General features: G+C 35.3%; 1 protein-coding gene across 1 annotated transcript; it reads right to left on the bottom strand.

Annotated features, from left to right (window-relative positions):
* Positions 1 to 18264: 18264 nt before the first annotated feature.
* Positions 18265 to 23133, bottom strand: LOC142530635 (uncharacterized). Its single transcript, XM_075636460.1, has 8 exons — positions 22704 to 23133; positions 22444 to 22552; positions 20898 to 21145; positions 20485 to 20640; positions 20191 to 20347; positions 19856 to 19998; positions 19713 to 19748; positions 18265 to 19325 (listed from the first exon to the last, which is right to left on the bottom strand). The coding sequence occupies exons 2-8, from the start codon at positions 22517 to 22519 to the stop codon at positions 18576 to 18578; spliced, it is 1566 nt and encodes a 521-aa protein (XP_075492575.1). The 5' UTR covers positions 22520 to 22552; positions 22704 to 23133; the 3' UTR covers positions 18265 to 18575.
* Positions 23134 to 24424: the final 1291 nt, after the last annotated feature.

The following is a 24424-nucleotide window of genomic DNA, read 5'->3' on the forward strand; positions in this document are numbered from 1 at the left end:
ATATGAGTACACCAAAATAATGGTTAGTAAAGAATAACGAGCCAAGTCAACTAATATACCAGGACCAAAGTCACGTTGTTCAATGGACTCAATCTCCAGACCAATGTCCGTTGTCCAGAGCTCTGTTTTGGTCAATCACCTTATCATTCACTCATTCATTCTTTTATTTGATGATTAACCAAAACTTCATTCAGTGGAAGCTTGATAAGAATCACATCTAGTATGATGATATAACAATGAGAATGTTACATTGAAGCATTAACTCATTTCGGAAAGGTAGTGCCGGCATGAATAATTAGTTAGTAAGATAGAAAAGGACATTCAGGATGGGGCATATTTCATATGCATCAACGCGATTCAAAGATACAAAATTTATGTACAGGCGTAAGAAATCAATAATCCGTAGTGAATATCTTTAAAGAATATAATATATCATATCATAATTTCCAGGCCAAATGCCAAAGGCTATATAAGAAGAACGATAAAGAATTTTCTCACCTTGAGACTTACTATAGATGAGAGTGAGAGTTCCAAGTTCAAGTCAATCCTATTGATCAATGTGATTATCATTAGTATAGTAAACATTTTTTGATATAGATTATCCCTAAATTTTTACCAAAATAAAGAATATAACTTTATAAACTTTATTTATTGACTAAAAGTTCAAAAAAAGTTTATTTTATTTATTTATTTAATATTTCTTTGTCAAAATTATTTTCTAATAGTCAAAACTATCTTTAAAATTTACAATAATTAATATTTGACTCCAAAAATTATAATATTTCCTATAACAACTCTTATTATAATATTAACTGGAAAAAAATTCAAAATAGGTAAAATTTGAAATTATTTTTCATTAATCGATACATATTACATTTAATATATAACTCACAAAAATCATAATAAATTACTTGTGAGTCGAAAAATTATAAAACTTCATTGCTACTTCCAATGATATATTTTTCAAGTATTGAAGGCTATGAACATTTATACAAAGGTTTATATGATCATATAGATAGTATATCATATCCGAAAATCATAGTATTTTCCTTTAAAAATTCACTGTAAATACAATACTCATCCAAAATTTACGAAACTTGTACAGTAGCCTGGAATCATACAGAGCATGCTTCGGAAAGTAATTTTTTCATTTTTCGCAGGCGCGTATGTAACAGCGCCGGTTCGGACGGCGCGTTGCCGGCTTCTAGCCACCACGCGCGGCAACTCTTTTTCCAGCAAACGTAATATACGATTTCCTAAAACTCTTATGTTATAGGTTTTCTGAAATTCCCAGCCGAAACGTGCCAGAAAAGGAAAAACTAGTAAAAATGACACCCCGACTTCAGCTGCCGGAAAACACTATTTCTGAGGCCGATTCTGGGAAACCAAAGACATGAATGTGAATTATAACATACAATGAACAACTTTTGTCTTTAAACTAAGGTGAAATACGGTCATAAAAGGTACAGAAATTGGGTGTGAAAACTGTACCTGAAAAGTGAGTTTTCCGGCACTATTCCCTTCCCGGACAGTAGCGATTTATGAATTTTAACGAAAAATCGGCTGATGATTTTTCGACACCTCCTTTTGTGGTATATTTCTGGGTAAGTTGAGAGTGTTTTGGAATTTTTATAGAATATTTGGAAGGGTTTTGGGTATATAAAGATATTTTTGGCCCCTTTTCTCTACTTTTTGAGCTATAAACTATCACCACTCCACCCTATACTAGACCCACTCCTTAAACTCGAAAATTCAGGCTGAGAACTCTTGACATTTCTGAAGTGAATGGTGCATTTTATAGGCAATGATCAAGCCTTATCTCCAATCTATGATGAACAAATCTCGACCGGTTGGGCAAGAAGGGAGGTGGTGTGTTGGTTAAGCAACTATGATGATGGTATGTAGATATGTATACATGTATGAATGTGTATACATAATATATTAGTTATTTCATTTTATTTTATATATAAAAATTATTATTAATATATAATAATTAAATATATACCTACTTATGGGGTTTACAATCTCCCCACCTTCAAGGAATCTGGTCTCCAGATTCGAATAGCTCTGGGTATTGTTGCCTAATATCCTCTTCTTTCTCCCAAGTTGCTTCCTCAATTTTTTGGTTCCTCCAGAGTACTTTGACGAGTTGAACTTGTTTATTGCGATGTTCTTTAATTCTCTGGTCTAGTATCCGAACAGGTTGTTCTTCGTATGTCAAATCTCGTTCTAGGGTTAAATGTGCAGGGTCCTCTATGGGTGTTGAGTCAGTGAAGAATTTTCTTGATTGGGATACATGAAACACGTTATGTATTCCAGATAGTGTCTTAGGTAGCTGGAGTTGGTAGGCTGTAGGTCCTATTCTTTTCAGAATTTCAAATGGACCTACGAATCGAGGTTGTAACTTTCCTTTTTTCCCTGCCCTTCGGATTCCTTTCCTGGGAGATATTTTGAGTAGTACTTGATCTCCCACAGCAAATACTAAGTCCTTTCTTCTTTTGTCAGCAAAGCTCTTTTGTCGACTTTGAGCTGATTGTATCCTTTGTTTGATGACTTGTACTTTATCAATTGCCTCTTGTATAATATCTGGTGCTATGGAACGAGTTTTCCCATCTTTGGTGCACCGCCATTCTTCAAGATCCCAGTTCAGATGGGAACGACATTTTCGTCCATATAAAGCTTCATAAGGAGCCATTTGAATTGTAGCCTGGTAGCTAATATTATATGCAAATTTTATAAGGGGTAGATTATTTCCCCAGCTGTCTCCAAAATCTAAAATACAGGTGCGGAGCATATCTTCCAATGTCTGGATAGTTATTTCAGATTGTTCGTCTGTCTCAGGGTGAGATGATGTGCTGAAATTCAACTTTGTCCCAAGGCATTCCTGAAGGTTCTTCCACAATCTGGAGGTAAATTTTGGATCTCGGTCTGAAACAATTGTTGAGGGTATCCCATGCAAACGAATGATTTCTTTTTGGTATAGACCAGCTAGTTTTTCCACTCCATACTTACTACTCACTGGAATGAAGTGAGCGGATTTTGTTAAACGGTCCACCACAACCCAGATACTATCAAAGCCTCCTTTCATAAGAGGTAACCCTAACACAAAATCCATGGTTACATGATCCCATTTCCACCTAGGAATGGGGAGCGGTTATAAAAGCCCTGATGGTCTTTGATGTTCTGCCTTCACCATTTGACATGTAAGGCATTTCCTTACGAAATCTGCAACATCTCGTTTCATGCCTTTCCACCAAAAGTTTTGTTTTAAGTCTTGGTACATTTTGGCTCCTCCAGGATGGTTGGTGAATCGAGATCTATGAGCTTCTTCCAAAACTTCCTCTTTTAATGAGACGGGTACATAAATCTATTTACGATAGCAAAATATATCCCGAGGGTTGGTGGTGAAATCAAAATCTAGCCCTCCGTTGGTCTCTTTTAGCTTAATTACATCGGGATCAATATCCTGACTTTGCTTGATTCTGGAGTTGAATTCTGTTTCGACTCTCAGTCCTGCTAGATGACCACGTGAAAGTATGTGTGACAAACTTGACTTGGTTAGTTCCTCTTCCTCTAAGATGGGCTATACTGGCTCTACTCAAAGCATCTGCCACCATGTTGGCCTTCCCTGGATGGTATAGTATAGAGCAATCATAATCTTCTAGGAATTCCATCCACCGACGTTGCCTCATATTCAACTCCTTTTGAGTAAATAAATACTTCAAACTCTTGTGGTCAGTGTAAATGTCAAAGGTCGCACCGTATAAATAATGCCGCCATTTTGCTAGGGCAAATACTATTGCATCCAAATCCAAATCATGAGTCGGATAGTTATTCTCATGAATCTTTAACTTCCTTGAAGCATAGGCAACGACCTTCCCATTTTGCATCAATACACAGCCCAATCCTTCTTTGGATGGCATCAGTGTAAACCGTGAACCCTTCTGTTCCTTCTGGTAGGGTTAAGATTGGGGCGCTAGTAAGCATCTTTTTTAGTATCTGAAAGCTTTCTTCACACCTTTGGTTCCATTGGAACATATTATCTTTGCGAGTAAGTTGGGTTAGTGGAGCTGAAATTTTTGCAAAGTCTTGGATGAATCTTCGATAATATCCTGCTAGGCCAAGAAAGCTTCGAACTTCAGTTACATTGCATGGTTGCTTCCACTGCATTATTGCATCTATCTTAGTAGGATCTACTTCAAGACCATTCCTGGAAATTATATGGCCCAAGAATGTCACTTTATCCAACCAGAACTCACATTTGCTGAGCTTAGCATACAATTGATTTTCCTTTAGTGTTTGGAGAACTGTCCTAAGATGATGTGCATGCTCTTCCTTGCTTTTGGAGTAAACAAGGATTTCTTCAATGAAAATGACTACAAATTTTTCTAAATAGGGCTGAAAGACTCGATGCATCAGATCCATGAAAGTAGCTGGCACATTTGTCAATCCGAACGGCATCACTAAAAATTCGTAGTGACAATACCGAGTGTTAAAAGCAGTCTTGGGTATATCCTCTTGTCGGATCCGCAGCTGGTAGTATCCTTGCCTTAGGTCCAACTTCGAATAAACTTTGGATCCTTGAAGAGCATCGAACATTTCGTCAATACGCGGTAGTGGATACTTGTTCTTTATATTGACATTATTTAGATCTCGATAATCGATGCATAGTCTTAAGGTGCCATCTTTCTTTTTCACAAATAACACCGGGGCTCCCCAAGGTGATGAGCTGGGTTGTATGTATTTTCTGTCAACAAGCTCTTGTAATTGGATCTTTAATTCTTTTAATTCTACAGGTGCCATTCGGTATGGGGTCTTGGACTTGGGCATAGCTCCGGGTGATAGCTCGATGGAGAACTCAACCTCTCTTTGCGGAGGCAAGGAATTTATTTCTTCCAAAAAAACCTCGGGAAAGTTTTGAACAACAGAGATTTCAGATATCTTAAGTTGATCGTGTGGCTTATTGATTAGATAAGCTAGAAATCCCTTCCCTTCTATTTTAATGATAGCCTGATCTTCTTTGGCAACTTTTGGTGTTACGGGAAGAGACTCCACCGTGTGGTTTCCAAATTTCGTGTTTCCCAAATTTTAGAGTTTTATTTTTTTGGAATAACAATCTAATTGAGCTTGGTGTCTAAACAACCAGTCCATCCCTAAAATGACATCGTAACCTTGTATAGGGAGCTCAATTAAATCAGCCATATATGTTTCCCCATCAATTTCTAGAGGACAGTCTTTGTAAAGAACTTCACTAAGTAACTTATCTCCCATTGGTGAACTAACTTCCAGGATGCATGATAGCTTTACAGATGGTGTCTCTAGATGTTGAACAAAAATACTAGAAACAAAGGAGTGTGTCGCTCCAGGATAAAATAAAACTTTTCCAGTTTTTGAAAGCAGAAGAATTGTACCTTCAACTACAGCAGTGGGATCGATATCGTCTTATTTCCTGTGAGTGCAAAAACTCTGGCTAGAATCTTCCGTTTTTTAGCAGTTGGAGCTGGTAAAGGCCGAGATTTTTGTGGACATTCTTGAATACGGTGTTGATCACTTCCACAAACCAAGCATTTCTCATTCTTTCTCCAGCATTTGTCTTCGTTGTGATTAGCTAACCCACAGTATCCGCACCTTTGCTTGTTAGTTCCTTCTCGAAAATTTTGTTTTGATTGTCCTTCTTTCTTGCTATGTTGAATCTCGTTTCCATATCTCCTCTTCTTTTGGTTATTTTCGGGGAAATTGGGTTTACGAGATCTTTTTTCTTCTTTTCTCTCTTAAGGAGTGTTTTGATTTCTGATTCCACTTGTAGATCCTGGTTGACTGCGATATTATAATCGGTTACTTCAAAGGATAGCGTTGACCAGCGGATCTCTAGTTTTAACCCTTCTACGAACTTTCTCGTCTTCCTTGGTTCGTCTTCCATGAATTGAGGGGCCTAGTGGATTAAGCGGTGAAACTCAGCCTCATACTGAGCTACTGTCATAGATCCTTGAACCAAGTCCATAAACTCCCTTTCTCGAGCGTTTCGTACAACTTGGGTGATATATTTTCCTTTGAATTCTTTTGTGAAGTTCTCCCATGTTCTGGGGGTATTGTTTCGGTTCCACTGATGATCTGTGACTCTCCACCAATTGTATGCAGCATCCTCGAATTGGTAGGTAGATAGATTTATTTTTTGTTCATCAGAGAAGCTATGAACGGAAAATATCTTTTTGATCTTGGTCATCCAAGACTCAGCTTGGGTTGCATCTGAGGTCCCTTGGAACCTTGGAGGATTGAATCGAAGAAAACGTTCAAAGGTCCGATTGCCCGTATCCTGGTTCCTTGGTGGATTCTGGCAATACTGAAAGAATTTTTGCATCATTTCGAGTATATGGCAAGGATTAGGTTCTTCTTGTGGTATGCGCTCCTCTCTACGTTGATGATTTTGCTCTTCTTGGCTGGCTCCTTGCTTGGTTGCTTCCATTCGAAGATGCCATGAAGTTGCTATAGTGGGAATTTTCTTTCATAAAAAAAAATTTGTGCAATAACAGTTTAAGCTAATCAATAACACATACCATGATATAATTATCATACCACAAAAGCAGTCATCATTTATAGAGAAAAATCGATAACTACTAGAGAATTTATTATCCAGTCAGAAAAGTTATCACATCAAATAATTTACTAGACCTACTAATACGAGATATCGTTAATTGATAAAAAAACAAAAGATGATGATTTTTTTTTAAACATTTCTAGGTAACCTATCCTAGCCTGATGCGGCTCTGATACCACCTCTGTGACACCCTGTCTTGAAACTAGACCTCAAGGAATGTCACATTCCCTAATAATACCTCATAAGAGAATTCTGTCTCTTTAGAAGTATCACAGGCAGTAATAAAAACTATTAAAGAACTTTATTAGTGAAAGCGAAACGTACAAGTAATAGTAAATTACGATAAAGTTTTACATGTCCTAACAAACATAGACAGTAAGAGTGATAATGACGTAAACATTTCAGACAAACTGAATCATAGACTAAATGACTTATTATGCCTTCCAGCAATTTATTCCAGACAACAACTGGCGGATCATACATCGACATTTCTTTCTTTATCCAAATCCTGGTTACCTGGCTCTGGAAATTACAATAGATAAAGAAAAATAGAGAGAATAAGTCTTTAATGACTTAGTGAGAATTAAATAAAGGTAAATATGATACTCAAATTTGAAAGAATGATACAATAGACAAAAGGATCAACATCCGGTTTTATGAGTACACCAAAATAATGCTTAGTAAAGAATAACGAGCCAAGTCAACTAATATACCCGGACCAAAGTCACGTTGTTCAATGGACTCAATCTCCATACCAATGTCCGTTGCCCAGGGCTCTGTTTTGGTCAATCACCTTATCATTCAGTCATTCATTCATTTATTTGATGATTAACCAAACTTCATTCAGTGGAAGCTTGATAAGAATCACATCTAGTATGATGATATTACAATGAGAATGTTACATTAAAGCATTAACTCATTTCGGAAAGGTAGTGCCAGCATGAATAAGGAGTTAGTAAGATAGAAAAGGACATTCAGGATGGGGCATATTTCATATGCATCAACGCGATTCAAAGATACAAAATTTATGCACAGGCGTAAGAAATCAATAATCCGTAATGAATATCTTTAAAGAATATAATATATCATATCATAATTTGCATGCCAAATGCCAAAAGATATATAAGAAGAACGGTAAAGAATTTCCTCACCTTGAGACTTATTATAGATGAGAGTGAGAGTTCCAAGTTCAAGTCAATCCTATTGACCAATTTGATTATCATTAGTATAGTAAATATTTTTTGATATAGATTATCCCTAAATTTTTACCAAAATAAAGAATATAACTTTATAAACTTTATTTATTGACTAAAAGTTCAAAAAAAATTTATTTTATTTATTTATTTAATATTTCTTTGTCAAAATTATTTTCTAATAGTCAAAACTATCTTTAAAATTTACAAAAATTAATATTTGACTCAAAAATTTACAATATTTCCTATAACAACTCTTATTATAATATTAACTGAAAAAAATTCAAAATAGGTAATATTTGAAATTATTTTATCATTAATCGATATATAAAAGATTTAATATATAACTCACAAAAATCATAATAAATTATTTGTGAGTCAAAAAATTATAAAACTTCATAACTACTTTCAATGATATATTTTTCAAGTATTGAAGGCTATGAACATTTATACAAATGTTTATATGATCATATAGATAGTATATCATATCTGAAAATCATAGTATTTTCCTTTAAAAATTCACAGTAAATACAATACTCATCCAAAATTTATGAAACTTGTACAGTAGCCTGGAATCATACAGAGCATGCTTCGGAAAGTAATTTTTTCATTTTTTGCAGGCGCGCCGGTTCGGACGGCGCGTGACCGGCTTCTAGCCACCACGCGCGGCCACTCTTTTTCCAGCAAACGTAATATACGATTTCCTAAAACTCTTATGTTATAGGTTTTCTGAAATTCCCGGCCGAAACGTGCCAGAAAAGGAAAAACTAGTAAAAATGAACACCCCGACTTCAGCTGCCGGAAAACACTATTTCCGAGGCCGATTCTGGGAAACCAAAGACATGAATGTGAATTATGACATACAATGAACAACTTTTGTCTTTAAACTAAGGTGAAATACGGTCATAAAAGGTATGGAAATTGTGAGTGAAAACAGTACCTGAAAAATGAGATTTCTGGCACTATTCCCTTCCCGGACAGTAGCGATTTATGAATTTTAACGAAAAATCGGCTGATGATTTTTCGACACCTCCTTTTGTGGTATATTTCTGGGTAAGTTGAGAGTGTTTTGGAATTTTTATAGAATATTTGGAAGGGTTTTGGGTATATAAAGATATTTTTGGCCTCTTTTCTCTACTTTTGAGCTATAAACTCTCACCACTCCACCCTATACTAGACCCACTCCTTAAACTCAAAAATTCAGGCTGAGAACTCTTGAAATTCCTGAAGTGAAGGGTGCATTTTATAAGCAATGATCAAGCCTTATCTCCAATCTATGATGAACAAATCTCGATCACCGGTTGGGCAAGAAGGGAGGTGGTGTGTTGGTTAAGCAACTATGATGATGGTATGTAGGTATGTATGCATTTATGAATGTGTATACATAATATATTAGTTATTTCATTTTATTTTATTTATAAAAATTATTAGTAATATATAATAATTAAATATATACCTAATTTTGGGGTATTACATAATGTGACCCAAGAATACTATTTTCTCCAGCCAAAATTCACACTTACTGAACTTTGCATAAAACTTATGGCTTTGCAAGACTTGCAAGACAGTACGCAAGTGCTGACTATGCTTCTCCTGATTCTTCGAGTAAATAATAATGTCAACTATGAACACTATGACGAACTGATCAAAGTAAGGCTGAAATACGCAGTTCATGAGATCCATGAAGATTTTTGGGGCATTTTTTCATCCGAATGACATCACCAGGAACTCAATCGTAAGTGCCAGAGCAAGTTCTGAAGGCTGTCTTGTGCACATCTGCGTCTTTTACTTTCAATTGATGATACCCAGAATGTTGATCTATCTTGGAGAACACACTCACTCCCTGCAATTGATCGAATAATTCATCGATCCTCAGCTATGGGTATTTGTTCTTTACCATTACTCTGTTTAACTCATGGTAATCAATATAAAGCCTCATGCTTCCGTATTTCTTCTTTACGAAGAGCACTGGTGCACCCCATGGTGAGAAACTAGGGCAAATGAATTCTTTGTTTAGCAGATCCTGAATCTGCTGCTTGAGTTCTAACATCTCTGCTGGTGCTAATCGATACGATGCTTTGGATATTGGCACAGTACCTGCCATAAGATCAATAGAAAACTCCATCTCTCTCTCTGGTGGAATACCGGCAACTTTGTCAGGAAACACGTCAGGAAAGCCCCTGACAACTGGGACGTCCGATATCGAGTAACTGGATGTATCAGGGGCTGAAATAATACTTGCCAAGAATGCCCGACAACCCTTATGCATAAGATTCCTCACTTGATTGCAGGATATCATTCGAGGTAGATTTCTGCATCTATCTGGCTCTCTTCCTAATGGTCTAACTAAAACCAACCTCCTCTGAAAGTCAATCAACACCATGTTCTTCACCAACCAATCCATTCCTAGAATAATATCAAACTCTGCAATGACAAAACAATAAGATTGGCACAGATTGTATGGCCCTGTAGCTCGAGATCCATGCCTCTGATCATACTAGAGCTGAAAATTCTTCCCTAGATGGGACCGTCACAGAGTAATTCACATCGAGTCTAACGGACTTAACACCTAGAAAATTAACATAGGTGTCTGAAATAAACGAGTGAGTATCCCGGAATCTAACAAAGCCTTCATGGCTACTTCGGAAAAAAAAAAAATCCTTCCTGAGACAATAGCAGCATAATTAACCTCAACAATTCTCATAAAATTAAACTTAATCGGATGCACAGGCTGACACCATTATCCTAAGAATTTCCAATAAGAATTTCGAAAATATACCATACCAATATACCCCAAAAACAAACTAAGCAATATATTTCCAAAAAATAATAAGGTGCTGAATTACTTAAATACCGTTGAGTAAAGTTTTGTCTGGGTTTGCCTCCTCGGCATACATAGCAAAGACTCTGTCCAGAGTTGGCTGCTTCCATTGCGGGCAATTTTTCAGCATATGACCCGCTGCTCACAGTTGAAGCACTTGCCAGAACCATATAAGCAAGGTCCTTCGTGTTTGCGATTACACTTTGGGCACACTGGGTATTCTGCAGGCTTCTGGGTAGCCTTCTTTTGAGGTTTCTATCCTTTGCCCTTGGATGTCCCCTGAAATGGATTCTTGTTTTGCTGTTGTGAGTGGTGCTGAGGGCCTGATATGACATCTTGCCCTGCCTGTCGTTCTCAATATCTTTCTTGTTCTGCTGAGTAGCTAAGGCTCTAGGCACGGCCACATCATAAGTAGTAGGATCAGCCACACAGACATCACGGCGCAAGATCGGCCATAAACCATCAAGGTAATTTCTCATCTTCTCTCTTGCATCATTAGCTATAAGGGGTACAAAGTGACACCCCTATTCAAACTTCCTCACAAACTCCGCCACACTGCAGTCTCCATGTCTCAAAGTCATGAACTCTCTAGTCAGTCAAGAGCGAACCTCATCAGTTAAGTACTTGGAGTAGAACCCTTCCTTGAAGCCCTCCCAATTAAGGGTCAAAAGGTTCATTGCAACTGAATCATTCTCCCACCAAAGCCTAGAATCTCCTGAAAGAATATAGGTAGCACATCTGTCCCTGTCAGCATCCCCCAAAGCCATAAAGGCAAAGATCACCTCAATGGATTTGATCCAACCCTCTGCTACCATCGGATTTGTAGTCCCTGAAAACTCCTTACGGTCCATCTTGCGAAAGCGTTCATACACCGCTTCCGGTCTAGTCCTCTCGTCCACACCAGCATTGTACCCGGTGAACTGCGCGAAGAATTGAGCCATACCAGCAAGCATATGCGCCTGAAGCTCAGGTGGTGTAAGTCGAGGCGCAATCCTCTCCTCGTCCTCACGATCTTCACGATTAATACCACATCTGGGAGGCATAATGTTCTACAATACAATCCAACCCAACATGCATGACAATATTATTCTAATAACATAATATACGTAAATCAAAACTTAAACATGCATATACAAAAAATCATATATTGATGCGTACTACATTTTAAAATCGTAAAACTTACAAACATGAGGTGTGACTTCCTGAGCTTCTCGCAACCCTTTACAAGAGCACCGCTATGATACCAACTGATAAGAAACCATACTTTCTTGTACTACTTAATATATGCGAAAATAAAAAATTTTCTTACTTAATAAATACTTGCTAAATAAATAAACTTAAATTTTCGAAACATTTAAAAAAATATGTCTTAAATATTTTAAATGCGTAAAAATTAATTAAAGACAATGCAATAAAAATATTAATCCGGAATCATCCAGAAAACATTTAAGAGTCTAAAAATAAATTTATTTCCAACAATCTAAAAATAATCAGAGCATTTTAATATTTTATCATGCATAAAAAAAACATTTCATAAACTAAGCGGCCCTCGGGTTTTGCACTGCACACAGTCCGAGCCTGCTCACTGGTCATCGTCTCCAGCTTCTTCATCAGCATCTTTTGCACCAATCAAGTATAGTGAGTATAATGAATCTACATGTATAAACTGTGAATAACAAATAAAACGTAACAAAAATCATGCAATTAAACATAATTGTACTTAAAATAATTTGGGCATGAATAAATATGACGTGACTTTCATGCATAAAATATCTTCATAAAAAACATGCTCGTGCTAACATTACTTAAATTTAAACATTTTTCCTAGAGTTTATGTTCATTGAAATGAGACAGCATAACATAATTCATTTGAACGAACTAAACCACAATAATCGAATGGTAGGGATCACCACAGCCATTGGACTGGATGTCCGCTCCCTAACATAGCATGAATCCTCCGAAAAGGTTTGAGAGGTCCCCAGACACATTCTCCGGCTTCCAAACCCATAAACATAATTTGGCCATATGACAACTTACATAGCTCCGAAATATTATTCCTTTATACGTCATACTTACTTACAAATTCCGAGAACCTCGTTGGATCGCCCTAGGACACGCTGCCATGACATCTAAAATAAAAAACAAAAACAGCCCCTAGACTTGCATATTTCCCGTACGACTCCAGAATTAAATAAAACGACTTACCACTTACCAAACGACTCGGGACTCAACGCACACTTAGACAACATGCTAGTTCACGACTCAGACCCATGAACCACCCCTAGACCATGGCCGAACCTCCAGCCCATGTCATGCAACCCACGGTTCAAACACAAGGAAATAAGGAAACCCATTAACCCACATGCACTCCAACTTATCCAAACCCAGAGTGCCCCCAGACAAGACCAGAACCGACTAAACAAAGCTTACCCTAGGACCCTAAGACACTGTCAAGACCATAGCCATGAGCCCTAGCCCAGTCCCTACCCTTAACCTACAGACCAAACACAAACAGCTCCCTCATGGTCACATGCAGGAAGCCTGCGTCTCCCACGGTTCCATGCTCGACCAGGCGAACTCATACTCTTCAAGGACTGCTAAATGACATCTGAACACATCCTAATACATGTCCCTAGACAGCGGAAATAGCTCGGACTATTCACATGAAGCCTGGAACCAAAAACTTGAAGAAAACAAGAAGAACATGCACAGAATTTTCACAGGTTGAGCGGTTTTACGATAAAAATTATATCTCCCTCATATTCTTATTGGAAAACTACGAGTTTGATTTTGAATTGAAGGTAAAATAAATTGTTACAAATCATATGTTGAAAACGTTTCCAGAAAACCAACCTATAAATCGCAGAAATCGAAATAAGAGAGGATAATATGTTTTGTGACACAGAATTCTCACAGGTTGTGCGGTTTTACGATAAAAATCATATCGTCCTTGTTTCTTATCAGAAAATTATGAATTTACTATTTAATCGAAGATAACACAAGTACTATAAATCATATGTTGAAAACGTTTCAAGAAAACCAATCTATACATCGCAGAAATCGAAATAACAAAGGATGACGGATTTTGGTGACACAAAATTTTCAGAAATCGTTTAAATCATAACCCATCAAACTTTTCAGATATAACCAACATTTTTCATGCATGTTTTACATCAAATACACATATATGACATGATCGTTGCATCAAGAAAGGTTTAGAACATGCCTATGCGTCTAAATGCTCGAATAAACGAATACCGGCACGAGGGTACGTGGAAGATGAACTGAAGACGATTCCTCGACTTTTTGCTTGACAAAAACTCACCAAAATCTCTATAATATTGCTAGGATGAGTGCTCAAGAGGCTACTTGCTCAAGGGAGTCACAGCCCCAAATTTTTAGGTTAGTTTTAGTGTGTGCAAAAGTGGGAGTATATGTATCTGCGTGTTTTTCTCTTTTTTTTTTTCTTTTTTCTTTTTTTAAACTTTTAATTAAATTAAATAAATGGCTAAACCACTGATTTGGATAAATAATTAATCCCACAAAATTTATAAAATAATAAACCAAAAGTTAAAGAAATAACTCCTAATTTTGGAATATTGCAAATAAAATGCTTAAAATATTTTAATTCATCTAATAAATTAAATTTGATCTTAAAATACTATATTCCATAAATAATTAAAAAAATAATTTCTTAACTTAAAATAAAATATAACATTTAATATTTATCGCCTTAATCATCTCCGGTTTCCTATCAAACTTTGCAGATATAACCAACGTTATTCATGCATGTTTTACATCAAATACACATATATGACATGATCGTTCAATCAAGAAAGGTTTAGAACATTCCTATGCGTCTAAATGCTCGAATAAATGAATACCGGCACGAGGGTACGTGGAAGATGAACGGAAGACGATTCCTTGACTTTTTGCCTGACAAAAACTCACCAAAATCTCTACAATATTGCTAGGATTAGTGCTCAAAAGGCTACTGCTCAAGAGAGTCACAGCCCCGGCTTTTTAGGTTAGTTTTAGTGTGTGCAAAAGTGGGAGTATATGTGTGTGCATGTTTTTCTCTTTTTTTTTTCTTTTTTCTTTTTTTTTGACTTTTAATTAAATTAAATAAATGGCTAAACTACTAGTTTGGATAAATAATTAATCCCACAAAATTTATAAAATAATAAACCAAAAGTTAAATAATTAACTCCTAATTTTTGAATATTGCAAATAAAATGCTTAAAATATTTTAATTCATCTAATAAATTAAATTTGACCTTAAATACTATATTCCATAAAAAATTTAAAAAATAATTTCTTAACTTAAAATAAAATATAACATTTAATATTTATCGCCTTAATCATTTCCGGTCTCCTATCCCCCTCCCGGTCAAGCATGGAATATTCACATGAAAGTGTAACGTCCCAAATTCGACGACTGTCCTCACTGTATCAAGACAGGTCTTTCTAGCGTGCTTATGTCCTCACTGACACGCACCCTACGAAACTTCCCAGGAGGTCACCCATCCCAAAATTGTCCAAAGTCAAGCACGCTTAACGTAGGAGTTTTTATGTGATGAGCTACCGAAAAGAAGATGCACCTTCTTGATATGAGTAGTACATATCAAATGTTTTAAGCCCTCTTCAACTGCACAGTCTCATACCTTAACAATTTCGGAACCCCTCTTCTTCTGGTGTAAGATCGGTTCATCCATGTTCCCTCCGCTTAGAAGCCTTCCAGGAGCCGCTCATTGTCCATGCAACCTCATGGCACCGGCGATCACTCCCCGCCCTCTTCGGCCTCGGGCCTCACATGCCCACCAGCTTCCGCTTTGGTTCGTCCCCGAACCACACCGTACTCGGAGAGGTCGGCTCTGATACCAACTGTAACGTCCCAGATTGGACGATTGTCCTCAGTGTACCAAGACAAGTCTTTCCAGCATGCTTATGTCCTCACTCACACGCACCCTAGGAAACTTCCCAAGAGGTCACCCATCCCAAAATTGTCCGAAGTCAAGCACGCTTAACTTAGGAGTTTTTATGTGATGAGCTACCGAAAAGAAGATGCACCTTCTTGATATGAGTAGTACATATCAAATCTTTTAAGCCCTCTTCAACTGCACAGTCCCATACCTTAACAGTTTCGGAATCCATCTCCTTGTGGTGTAAGATCGGTTCATCCATGTTCCCTCCGCCTAAAAGCCTGCCAGTAGCCACTCATTGTCCGTGCAACCACATGGCACCGGCGATCACTCCCCGCCCTCTTCGGCCCCGGGCCTCACAGAAAGACTCAAACTCGAGAAAATATATAATTTTGCATAAACAAGGGCATATAAAAACATAAAAATAATTTACATATCTTACATGCATCATTTAAATCATTTTAAATTAATTAGATAAGTTAACAAATTTAATCATGCATGGGGTTTACGTGTACTAGTTTTTTGACACTGCACACGCTTAATCCAACAAGAACTATCAGCTTGTTTTCCTTTGTCTAGTAATTTCCTTCACAAATTTGGGTTAGTTGTTCCAAGATTTCTCTAGCAATTGAACATGTTTTTATTTTACTGAACATATTTTATCTAATGTTTTATAAAAGGATATCTTTTGCAATGTTGTCTAAATTCTCTTTTTTATTTTATTGAACATATTTTATCTAATGTTTTATAAGGATATCTTTTGCAATGTTGTCTAGATTCGCTTTCTTTTTATCATTTGTTGTCCACTCCATTCTGGGTCCTTTACTATTTGAGGAGCACCGAATGTTACAGCAACAACAATTTTTGGCTTCATGATCTTTACAGGTCATTCGGTTATTAAATATCATATGTCATCATCTTGATATGATAAATGTTCCTGCATTCGAATTTTCCATTCATCATATTCTTCTGAAAACATGAGGATTTTGTTAAAAGATGCCATCAAAGAGTATCAGATATCAGAATAAATTGCTCTGATACTATTTGTTAAGATCGAAAATAATAGTTTAGGTGTTAACAGCTTAAGTTAATATTCAAATCAGACTTAAGTAAAAATAAGCTATTGAAATACTTTAAGTGAAGAAACAGCTCAAATTATTAAGTGAATAAGATATATGAGCACGACATATTAGTTCAAGTTAATGAATCAACTAAACAGGTAATGGCAAGTAAAATGAATGAAAATAAATGGAGGTGGAAATTTGTTTAAGGAAGTCCAAAGACTAAGCTTCTACGTCTCATCTCTTCTGTTTCCAGGAGACTAGGATATTTGATTGGTACTATTTTTGTACAAACTCACTTCATATCAGCTCACCAACCCTAAATAGCTTAAACTCCTAGTAACTATTTTCTTAACTTGATCTGTTTAGAAACATGCTTCTGACAGTTACAATGATTTTCACAGTATAATGAAACTTGTGCAAACAAAAGATAAGTGATAATACAATGTACACAATCTGATCTTTAATCGATATGATAGAACTTTGCGCGTGAACAAAAACAGTTTAAGACAAAACTTTTGAGAAATGTTGTGAAACTTGAGGAGGGGTGATGAAGCTTAAAGATGTTGCAGTAGCCTTCTTAATTCTTGATGCATTTTTTTTTATAAGTGTTGGTTCCCAGCGTTAATAAATAAAGGCGGTATTCACAGATGTACTGGATAGCTGAAAATTAAGGAGAGAGTGTCACGTGTGTTTGTTGTTTTTCCGAAAATAGTAACAACCAATTCAAATTCTTGGACACTAGCTAAAAAAGGTAACCAACATATCTTTTAATATGTCTTGATTGACAACTCTTTGAAATATACTCGAAGATGATTGTCTGTTGTCTTCAGATAATGTCATCATATCAGTCTGCAAGCTGATCTGTTCTACTACAAAATAATTGTGGACAGCTTGGTTCACTTCAAGATGATGTAGATGCTCTTCATATCAAAACAGTTAGAAAACTCGAATTGTCTTTCCGTTTCATCTTATATCAACGTAGTTGATCAACACACTTGATATTTTTTCAACGATAATTTTGTCAATTCAGTTCACTGAGATGCATTTATTAATTTTACTTAAGTTAGATCAGCTTAAGTTGTGATCACCAATACTTAGATTTCAAATTTATCTCAACAAAAAACATTTTACGCAGATCAATTATTTTTACAATGACGGTAAATTGTTTTATTTTTTTTAAAATAATATTTTACAAAAATTGCTAATGATAGATTTGAATCATTAAACCTCGTTATAATTTTTTTTATGTTTAAATTTTATCTAAAAATTATTTCAGATTTTTTATGTATATTATTATGATGAAATATGACAAATAAATAAATTCATGTCATAAATGTGAGTTTATTTATCATATTATTCTTACTAATAATATTTTTAAGTTTTTAATATTTCAATGTAACATTTCTAGCTCCAAGTTTTAAAAAATGTGATGTGTGTAGTCCTTGTCGTTAATTTTATGATTAAAAACAACGGTAGGAACTAAACATGTCATGTTTTTTTAAGTTTGTGGATCAAAATTGTTAAGTTGAAATGTGCAAGGGAAAAAAAATGTTTTGGGACGAAAGTAGGGGATTAAAATCATCATTTTCCCCAAATAAATCAGTGCACGTTCATGTTCAAAATAAATCTAATAACTGTTACAATAAACTGCCAGACCCAAATAAATCTATGTCAAAATGAATGTATTTTACCATAAAAGAGCATTGCTTCATCATGTAACTCAAATAGCAATACAAAATTGTCAGCTCCCTCTAACCTAAGTCTTCTCATTACACCACAAGAATTTTGCAATCAAACAGAAACACTGGATTCAACCCGAAAATTAGCATAAAAATTTATGTTCATGCCGAAAACTATAAGACACATTCCATTACAATAATCTAAATATTTCTGTAACTACACGGTCATTTCTAAAATAAAGTTCAAGATAGTCGATAAAAAGTTGGCCCTTCGATAGGTCGGGAGATTGATGTAAGTTTCTCAATGTGACTGATAGGGGTGTGTATAGTACAAAACTCCTGGAGACTGACCTGGAGCCAAAGGGCGAAAATTCATAGGTGCAGGAAGTTGCTGAGGCAATGGCATTGGCTGCTGCATAGATAATGTTGATGGCTGAAGGACACTATGTGTTTCCTGCTGAGCCATCTGCATTTTGTTTTGGTTCAACGACACCATTGGGCTAACCATGTAAGACGGAAGTACAGGTGGAGGTGGCAGAGGAGGAAGATTACCATACTCGTAGGAGATTATATTTCTAGCAGATGGTTGCAAATACTGAACCGGGGGTGGGTTCAGGGTAGAATGATAGAGAGCTGGTGTGTTGGAAATTTGGCCTTGAATTGAGGCCTGCGGCATAAATGATTGATAAGGGCTGTTCTGAGGATTTGGTTGTGCTGGCAAGTTATGATCTGAAATGGATTTTGGTATTGAGGAACTGTTGAATGCCGTCGAGAAAGGAGTTGATGAGGCTAAAGAATTCATCAGTGCAGCGTTTTTAGCTTCTTCGGCTGCTAAGGAAGAAAGGGCAGATATCATAATGTCCTGGGAAGAGCTTGAAGCTGTAAGCTTGTCCGCAACCTCGGCTGCAATTGCCGCTGCAGATTTTTTTGTCATTTGCTCTTGTTTTGCATTGGCAAAAGATGATGGGGCAGATGGTTTGTTCGAGAACACCCGATCTTCTTCCAATTTCTTTCGCACGCTTGCAGCTTCTTCGACCTGAGCTTCCGCAACCTGAAAGTTCATGTAGATGCAGAGATATTAGTATATTCAAAATTAGTTTTAATCCACACTCACGCATGCTAAAAATCAGTCAAATTATTATAATGGTAATTTTTTACAATGAACACAATGTAATTACTTGATTTACTTCACTTGACATCAATTCATATCCAAAAAAATAAAAAAGAAACAATCCGTTCAAACATCTCCCACCCCTTTTTTCACGGTTATCTCCAGTCTCAGTATATGTGTAATTCATCTCGTTGCCCTTAGCAGCAAAATATTTCCTATTCGCTGGGAATGATTGTGTAGACAGATATATCATGGAATAACAAATAGACTCAGCTTTCTTCGAAAAGAAGCACAGAAGCAAAAAATTGTAAGCAAATTATTTCTAACCTGCATCTGTGTCCGGACATTCTCTAGCTCAGATTCCTAAAAACATCATAAAATCAGCACATATACTGAACGTCAAAGCAGAAAATGAAAAATTCCATAGTATCAAAGTTGAAACAAAATTGTTCAGAGGACTTCTCACCCACCTGCTCGTGCAGTGCATCACGTAGTTGAGACACAAGTGCCAGCCTATTTGCTTCCACAACTTTAAGTTTTTCGATGCACTGTTTCAAACGAGCTTCTTCCTCTTCCAATTCCTTGGCAAGAGTCTTCCTCGATGGATCCCTAGCTGCGATCCCAAACAGCAAAAAAAATTGACATTTTCATTACAAGGGTCAAAATGTTAGCCAAGAATAAATGTGAATATTTCTACTTTATATATAGGGGTCTTGATTTTTGCACGCGAAGTACTTTGAAGTTTTCAATCAAAAGTGAATGACTTCGTGTAAAGTGTGATATATTTTTTGGCATGTCGGCTTACCCTTCGTCAAAGCAATGTTAACATCATTTTCCATCTTTCTGACATGATGAATTGCAGATTTGCATTTATTCATTTCCTCATCTTCTTTGGCACATTCACTTTGCACCAAGTGAAAAGCAGACACTATTTTTTCTGTAGTGCCGCCTACACTCAGTTTCTGGTTTGAAAACAAATATTCAAGATGTAAGCATCGTTTATCTAAAATATATAGCAATTAGGTCACTGGTATTAGATAAAGAAATGCCAAAAGTACCCGCATAATAATGCATGAAAACAATATCATTAAGAACTTACAGTTCTTATAGACCGTGAATCCCTTTTAACTATTCGGACTGAACGAGAACGCTTTTTGCCAAGCTCCAATGGTTGAGGCAATTCCACACTAAGCATTGTGTCTCTAAGGTTTTGAGCTCGGGAACCAAAGACTCTCCTTTCTTCCCATATGCCAACCTTTTGTAAACAGACATAATCAGCTGGGAAATTTCAAAGATCAAATGCAAATTCATTGTGTCATGTTTGATATCAAGACTCGTTACACTGACATTATAACATGATATGAAAATTATGTTAAAATTTTGAAGGCCTAAATACACTTCTAAACAATTCAATATATCAAATTATTAAAGGAAAAAAATTCAGATTAAGTTCAAGTGAATGTTGAGGGACTTTGAGATATAGTAGTGGCATCCTCTTGAGAATAAACTCACCAATCGAGATACCACATTCTTTCCACGATCATCACCTTTGTTTTCAACCTCTTTGATTGCTGAAGGAAGCACCTTCCAAAACTCAGTAACGAATTCAGTCCCTCTTCGCTTGCTGTTCTGCAGAATGTCATTTGCAAGGTACAGAAGAGGAACTTTTTGAGCTATTTCTGAACTATGAAACTGTTTATCCCATGTTGCAACAACCTGTTCCGCTTTGCTACGATGAAAGATGCACCAGTGCGACAATGCTATTGATGAAGTCAAGGTAAAATAGTAGGCCAAGAAATTTATCGAAAATAAAATCATTGCTTTATCTCATGAGGTAATCGTTCCCTGTAAGGAGGAACTCCAAAAAGTAACCATACAAAACATCCACAAAACAATATCAAGCTATTAGTTTAAGAAATTTTTTATCATCAGAATTACAATAAAAGGAAAAAAGAAAATACAACTAGACAGTGACGTTTGATAAATGCTACTTCTCATACAAAATAAGAAAAGTCGCATATTGATAGAAAAGCTGTAGAAAAGAATGTTACAGTTAATGACCAAATTGTCCAAAAGTAGTTAAAAAGAAGGGTTCTATATGTGAAAAACCAAACACACACATACACATATACGTATAATGAGGCTTGCTATTACAAGAGAAAACATAGAGAAGTATCTTGAACCACAATTCATGAATAAACATCCTAAAACTCAGTAAATTCCATGCCATAAGAAGACTAGCAGAGGAAACAGATTTGTAAACGTTATATAGTCATTACCAACCCCCAATTCATATTTCATACTATTGCAGCTCATAACATTTGACACATTCTCCATGCCGTGATACATATCATCAATTGAACTAAAAAATTTAACAAAAGTAAGTTAAAAAAATAGAGAAAATTGGAAAATACAAGAAAAACTTAAGATTTTATCATTTAATCAATGTTGGAATGGTAAATCACCGAAATTCAAGGAAAAGTACACATGTATCCAACAATAGAGCTACATGATAGGACAACGAACGCGTGTAAAACATTTCTATAATTTTAACGAAATCGTTCAACTGAAAATTAAGAAAATCAAACAAACTATCTAAACTAACATTAAAATAAGAGGTTACCGAACATATCCACTTTGGTAGGTAACCGTTATAACCGTTAAATTCAAGACTAAATACATGTCAAACTAACATAAAAAACAGACTTCCATTGTCTGACGCCCCTGATCATAAAAATATAGAAACAACCCAAAACATAGCAAACATAACAAGAAAGTAAAGATGTCTACGAAAGATCAGTTTCGAAACGAGGTCAATTTCTCATCCTATTTTCTTCGCTAAACTTAATTGTTAAACAGCCGAATCCACTTTGAGCATTGGAAGTATTACAGTTTCCAAAATTACAAATTCGAGTAAACCGCCGAATTCACTTTGTCCTTGTTATTATATAAAGGAATCCAAGAAGTACTCAACATTCACTACACACTATACACACACACACACATATATAGAAGATCAATCAAAGGCATAACCAAGTAAAAGTAGAAGATAGGATGCTTTCAATGCACTGCTGAGTGCTGTTGAGCTTAGAAAGCTTGTCGGAAAGAATTTCTTCACTGAACACACTGTTCATTCCACGTTAGCAGTTCTTCCCTCCTTCAAAGCCCTTTACATTAAACAAAACAGTTATACACATCAATTAATTTATGTATCAAAGCACAAAAAAGAACCCCAAACCCCTTGAATCAACATAATTAATGTCCAATCCCATTCAAGCATGGAAAATTAATAAAGATTTGATCATTGCAACAAATTACCAAGATGGTCTCCGTAAAATCACCAAATTCAGCAAATGCCGTGAAGTGAAGCACAAAGAAACGAGCAAAAAGAAAAAAAGAAACTGAATTGCACCGTATGAGGATTAAACAAAAATTAAAAGGTGGCAATTCTTCTGAGAAGTGCACGGCCGCATATCAGAAACGGTGAGAAAACAATCATGAAAAGATGAAACAAAGAAAGAGTTGTTTCAAGAATTCATTCAGCCCTCCTGTTCTGTGAGGAACCCTAAAGCAGCTTTGTTTCTTGGGATGGATTTATATACAGACCAAGAGAGGAGACGCATTGAAGGTGAAAGTGTGCGTGCCTTTTTGGAGAGGGAGATTACGAGGATTTGAGTTTAGAACTTCAAAGGATGCAGTCAGCAATATTTTGGGGTTTTCCCATTTTCAGTTGTCATGCGCACGTGTATACTCTGTCAAACCAAACACGGTTCCTTCATCCATTCGAACCGCAAAAAAAATAAATCAGTTCAATTATATGGGAAATACTTTACCTTTATTTTTTAAATCAACTTCTGTATCTATATTAAATCAACTTCTGTATGTACAATAAGTGCATTTACACAAGGTTTTTGTGTTAAATAGTTATTGTTATTTTTTAATTTATGACTATTTATAATTTTTTTTAATGTAGGAAGTGTGTGAGATTATTAAAAGTTCAATATTTTAGATTAAAAAAAATAGTTTTATAATTTTAAAAAATTTGTAAAATTGATAACATGTAATAGTTGCAGATCAGTTACAATTTATTAAAATATTTTTTATGATATTTTTATTAAAAAAATGAATTAATTTTTTTAATTTGTGGAGGCTATTTTTGATAATTAAAAAAAACATGATACCAAAATTAATTACTTTAAATTCATCAATATTAATAATAATATAAATATAGTATATATAGATTAATATAGATGTAAATATGTTAGTAGAATATTTTAAAATATTATCTTTTGAGCTTTGATTTTATTATATTTTATTTCACAAAATATATTAATGAAATCGTCTTACGAGTTACTTTAGTGAAACATATCTCAAACCCGACCCAACTCATTAAAAATATTATTTTTATGTCAAAAATATTTTTTCTCGTTGCATCTATAAACAAGATCAATTTGTCTTATAGATATTATATCATCTCACAAGAGATTAGTATATTATATCAACTCACAAGATATTAGTATTCAAATTCCATCAAATCTTTTCCACTAACTTTAAATTTTTGGATCTATTTTAATGAATGATTATCTTTTACCTTTGAATTGATGTGATTTTTTATCCAATAAACTAACTTAACTCAAACTACCCAAATTACTCATATCACCTGTCATCATTATACTTTTTTCATACTAAATCATATGTAAACTACATATATTAAATAAATTATGCAAAAGCATATTCTTTACATAAACTTTTAGCTAGGTGTCAATCGGGTCGAGTTTTAGGTCAACTCACGAATTTTTTTTTTAAACTCGAACCCAACCCGAACACCCTGAACCCAAACATGAACCCGTCTAATACACTTAACCCGAATTTTATTTATTTAAAAAAAAATTAATGAAAAAAATTCAAAAAAATAAAAAAATAATAATATTTTAATTTAAACAAATAATAACAAAATTTTCGATTTAAATTTGAATGTTTAATTATAAAAAATTAAAAGTATATTTACTAAATCAAATAAACAATTGTTAAAAAAATAA

Source organism: Primulina tabacum, chromosome 2 (genome assembly GCF_025594145.1).
Source record: "Primulina tabacum isolate GXHZ01 chromosome 2, ASM2559414v2, whole genome shotgun sequence".
Lineage (NCBI taxonomy): Eukaryota > Viridiplantae > Streptophyta > Magnoliopsida > Lamiales > Gesneriaceae > Primulina > Primulina tabacum.